Genomic DNA, 5,730 nt, shown 5'->3' with positions numbered 1-5,730 from the left:
AAAATAGAGTAAATATTACTCAATCTTCATAGCTAATTAGTATTCAAAAATATTACTTAGACTTTACCTACTTCTTTTTAGTTAGTCGTAGCTGTTAAATGTGGGTAATTTTTACTCAAATATATAATATAGAATCTACCCAATCAAACTGAGTGCAAATTGTTACCTCAATTTTATTGAGTAGATTCTATAGGTTATTTTTTACAGTGTATCTAAAGATTCATAATTATTGATATCACATCCTGCAAGGCTCATCTTCTATAAGGGAAACAATAGGTAGCCACTAAAAGTGCTGTGGTTATTATCGTTATCAAATATCCACCTGTTAGACCAAAGACTCACATAGACAACGTCTCCAACCTCCAGGAGCAACACGACTCCATTTGAGGAGTTTACATTACCTCCAGGCTGATGACCTTGTGCTATAACCACACGCTCTCCATTCTTAACAATGGAGACAGTTGTAAGAGTTGATTGACTACCAAAGGCAAAGAGAGAGATTCTGAACATATACGCTCCTTTCAGTGGGGCTGTGAAAATACCTAAAGCAAATAAAAAGAGATAAAGAAAATATTCAGCTGTTTCCTGCATGAATGCTCAATTACCAAACACATTGTGTAATTATTTTGAAACATGACAAAATCATTTAATTCTCTTATATATATTACACAACTGTAGAGAGATTAGAATGGAGCAGAAAAGTTTCTTATTACTATAAACTATGTCTTATGGTTTGATTTCATTGATCATTACCTGTAATTGGGTTGTAGGCATTCCCTATGTTTGTGAAGACGTTCCTGTAGGTTAGTGTAATCTCAGTGGTAAAAGGACCAATATGTCCACCGCCAGATTTCATCAGTGCAGCTGAAAAAGCTATCTGCCTGTCTGTTAATAAAAACCATAAGCAATATTGTAACAACTTGTAATACAACTATAATAACACTTTACAATATGGTGGCACTAATATGCATTAATTCCTGCTTAACTAATACACAGATAATCATGAGTTAATGCATTAAAACGTTTATAAATACTGCATCAGCAACAAATGAACATTCTATATGATTCATAGCTTAAGTAATCAATACATTGTTATTACTTAAATGTGTCATAATATTTTAATTTCTGAAAAACAACTAATAGTGAAAATTCATGTGTTAATTACCACAATGGGTCGAAGCCATGCATTTCAACTTCCAGTTGTCTGCTTTAATCAATCATTAGCTAATGATTTTCACATTCATCATTATGAGTTTACTTGTTGGCACATGACTAATTCAAAATCCATAACCACAATGACATATTAAAAATTAGTTAGTAACATTAATTAGTCATACCATAATGATACCTTTGCAAATCATTAGCTAATGATTAATTAAAAGCTGAAAACTAAAAGATGAAGTAGCTTTGACCATTGTGGTAATTAACATGGATTTGCATAATCAGTTAATATAATATGTTATTAGGGAATTAATACACTATAACACATTTAACTAATGACTATTTTTGATTACTTAATCTTTGAATCATATAGAATGTTTATTAGTTGCTGATGTGGTAACCATTAATACATGGTTTAGTTTATTTAAACTGCATTCTTAATTTAAACAACATTCTTTTAGTTACTTTCTGTGTCGTTGCCCACAATGCTTCAGTGACAGGACTTTGAAATAACAAACAGGGAAAAAGATAAAAGGCATGACTTACATTACATCAAGCGAGCAAACTCCATACAAGCTCCATGATCCATATTTTTATTTATTTTTCCCCCTTTATTTGAACAGCTTTCATCTCGGAAAAGATACTACGCATATTTGACAGTCGAGAATGGTCCAATTACATGAGGCCAAAATATATAAAAACATTATTGATTGGCTAAAATCTGAAGTGGGAGGGTTTGACGCACTGTGCTCTGCACCTCAAAGAAAATATATCGCCACTTAGTTATATATAAATTCATAATTATTTGTGCGTTAGTTAAGCATTATTTAATGCATATTGTGCACCTGTATTGTAGTGTTACAATTTATACACTCAATTTGAAGTCATTTACACATTGTTTCACCTTTATTTTCCTTTCTCAACTGTTCCACTTGACTCAGAGTAAGATTTGAAATTTCTGTTAAGGAATAAAGATTATGTTAATTGACATTTACACTGCTTAGTATAATAGACAAAACAATTGACAGTATACACTCAGTTTTACACTAACTAACATTTACATTGATGTTTGACTTCGAGGTTCACTGACAATAGAGTGAAAGTTTTGAAGAGGTACCTTCATTTTTCTTGTTCAGTTGCGTCTCTAAAGCTCTGATGTTTGCTTTCTGCTCTGTAACAATGGCAGTCAGTTCTCTCAGTGCTGCATGGATGTCAGAGAAGGTCAGTTGGCAGTTTTGTTGGCTGTCCGTTGAAGTTTCAGTTCTCCGAGTGTCAGTTTGAGGTGGATTCTGTCTTCTGTTCTCAGGGCTGGGCTGTTGGCTAATCTCATTTTCACTGAGTCCTACATCTACCTGCTGCTGTACAGTGAACACAAAGGTTTCCAGCAGCAGGAGTATACAGACTAAACTCTTCATCTTCATTGATGTTTGGCTCTTACTCTGTTATCTCTCACAGCCTTGCAGGCTCTTTTTATAGTGTCCTGACTCACTATCTTCTGTACAAGATTTATAATTCTTCAGATAAAAAAGTTGCAAAGTTAATTGTTAATCATAATTAACAACAACAACAACAACAACAAAAAAGTACAGAATATTTTTGGTACTGTGGTTGTACTATTGTTTTTTTTTAAAAAAACATTCCTTTAAATTACATTTACAGTTACATTTTTCCTTCACATGGACAACATAGAACATAAGTAAAACTGAATAAAAGCATGAATTAATCAATACAAAACAATGAGGAGAAAATGATTATTACTTTTACACTTGTTATCATTGTATAATTAAATTATAGGTTTTAGATCCAATGGGGCAAGGTGACGTACTAGCCCCAGTCCTGTCAGAGAGTGTAAATTATTTTTATACATTTGGCAGTTGTCACGTTCCAGGCGGGGTTGAGGAGTGGAGAATGATGAGGAGAACCGGAGTAAATGAAAACGTAAATAGTTTATTAAATAAAACACTGTAACTAATACAAAAAAACAAAAACCGGGAGTATAAGATGAGCACATGAAAACAAGCAAACAGAGGTAACAGAATCATTGACGGACAAATGGGGAGTGCACACACAGACTCTTAAATACACTGAAACGGGGGCGTGGTCACAAACAAGATAACGAGGGGGAAATACAAATATGGGCAAGACTAAACCAAAAAGACTAAACCAAAAGGGGGAGAACAGACTAAACCAATTGAACTAGAAACAGAAGGGGAAAAACACTGGGAAAACAGAAGAGACAGAACAGGACAAAACACAGACATGTTCCTGACAGCAGTTGCTTTAATCCCAAGCAACTTATATTATAATTTAATTTAAATATATTGTACAGTGTCTTCAACAATGCACATTGTTGCAGAGAATTTTGGAAAATAAATAGAAAAGAAAACCTTTCTTTAAAATTCATGTAAAATTCAAGTTATTTATGAAATTAGGAAATTTTCCAATGTCAGCATCAGCAATATAAATGGAGGTGTGCACATATTTATAACAAGTGCATTCATGAAATGAGCTTATTATGGTGTTTTGTAAGCATTTATTTTGATTAAGTTTCATATTCATATGTTCCAGTAAAAGGCCTCTGTTTTGTTTCATATGCAGAGTAGTCTGTCTAAAAGTACGCTATATGCAATCCTGCTCTTCTTTTTCATTCTCATTAACTATTTGTTTGCTGTCAATGTGTGTTTAGAATCTGGTAATATGTTGTAAATTTCCCGTGATTTACTGTGTGTGTGTGTGTGTGTGTGTGTGTGTGTGTGTACCTGGTATTTATCACGTTATGGGGACCAAATGTCCCCACAAGGATAGTAATACCAGTAAATTTTGACCTTGTGGGGACATTCTTTTTTTTATTAATCCTTTGACTGATTATATATAAAATATAAACACACACAGACACAGAAACAAATATAATAAAAGAGAACAACATACTACAACAAATTAGTGAGAAAACACGAAGGAAATCTGCAGTCTTGTTAAGTTTGAGGAATGGACAGAAAGCTGTCATGAATTTGCTTTCAGTAAAGAACGGTTGTTATCTTTGCTGTGTTAATTAAGGCAGTGTAAACTGTCCATTCCAAAAGTTGAGATAAATTAATAGAAAAATAAATAATAGGCTTAAACAAATTCATAAAACCGACAATTGAACCATTGCAGAGAGTTTGATTAACAGGCGATCTGACCAATCATATAACGCTGAATCTGCTATGTCTGTCCAACAAGCAAACCAAACAGGAGAGTAGATTAGATTTGAACTTCAAAAATAGTGTGTATGTCTTTCTACGGTTGAAATACAATAGTTTCAGATGTTCATTCATGTTTATTTTGTGCTTTAACTAGTAAAGAGAAAGAAATGATCGGTTCACGTGACGCACAAGGGAACGCACAAGTTTTGTTTGAAGTAGCTGTAATGGTCTATAATATACTTTATGGATTATTTTACAGTTTAGCTAATGGTTGTAGAAAAAGTAGAAATATATTGCCATTTCTTAAGGACAACCTTACCCATTCCCCTCCTCATGAATTCAAACCACTGAGCCATGCAGAAAAACAGTTGTAAATGTCAGTTAATTTTTAATTAGATGGTTTTGTGTATCTTGTAAATTATGGGAAGGTAGGAGATACGGCACTTTGATATTGTGTATATTGGCATCTCACAGACTGAATTTACTGTCTGGTAAGACTATCTGTTTTTATTTGTTTTCCATCATCATAGGTGCCGCCAGAGTTTAAAAATACTATAAAGTATATAGTGGTAAATTATTAACTAAAGTATATTTTCTGTCACATGCACATAAAAATTGGCATGCAGTTTGTTAAACAGGTGTACAGTAAACGTTTTAGATCAGACCTGGAACATACACACTGATACATATCACTCAGAATGATTGTTCAAATTGGAATTTGCAATTGTGTGTGTGTGTCTATAAATCTATAAAAATGGAAATATAAAACCCTAATAAAACAGCATAAAATGGTAAATGATAGTACAGAAAATTGTACCTGTAAAGATAAATCAGTGCCCAAATCCACTCAATTCAAAGATTACTGATTCGACTATCATTGTGGGAACATTGACTTCCCATCATTTATGCTTGTATATATATATATATATATATATATATATATATATATATATATATATATATATATATATATATATATATATATATATTATACATGTACCAATTTTGACACGTCCAAATGGAATCATAAAACAAAAGTGCATGTACTTTAGTCACAAGTGGGGGAATTAAGTTGCTTAGTTGCAAATTTTAGAACTTTAGACTTGCTTGATGAAAATATTTATAAAAAACTGGACTTTATCTTAATATTAATAAGTCATTAATGAGTCAAAATAACTTATTTGTTTAATAAATACCTGCTTGGTTTCTCAACTACTGAGGAGTTACATGTATGATTTTTCTCATATCCCATTGGACTTTATTCCAAATTTTATTTTTTAAAACAAAATAATAATAAACAAAATAAAAAATCTGTACACTGTATTAATTGTAAGATAACTAACAAACTGGTAAGATTGTGAAACCTTTTCGTCATAACATCTTTTAT

The 5,730-nt window shown here is 32.2% G+C and overlaps 1 protein-coding gene across 1 annotated transcript; it reads right to left on the bottom strand.

The window, feature by feature from the left end:
- Positions 1-220: 220 nt before the first annotated feature.
- Positions 221-2,576, bottom strand: LOC141316988 (complement C1q-like protein 4). The gene is made up of 4 exons (XM_073832858.1): positions 2,279-2,576; positions 2,066-2,119; positions 754-885; positions 221-542 (listed from the first exon to the last, which is right to left on the bottom strand). Exons 1-4 carry the CDS (start codon positions 2,574-2,576, stop codon positions 259-261), a joined length of 768 nt encoding a protein of 255 aa, XP_073688959.1. The 3' UTR covers positions 221-258.
- Between the last annotated feature and the right edge of the window lie 3,154 nt (positions 2,577-5,730).

The sequence above is a fragment of the Garra rufa genome, unplaced genomic scaffold, assembly GCF_049309525.1.
Source record: "Garra rufa unplaced genomic scaffold, GarRuf1.0 hap1_unplaced_195, whole genome shotgun sequence".
NCBI classification, from domain to species: domain Eukaryota; kingdom Metazoa; phylum Chordata; class Actinopteri; order Cypriniformes; family Cyprinidae; genus Garra; species Garra rufa.
Note: the sequence above shows the minus strand (reverse complement) of the source record. Positions and strands in the feature narration are given on the sequence as shown.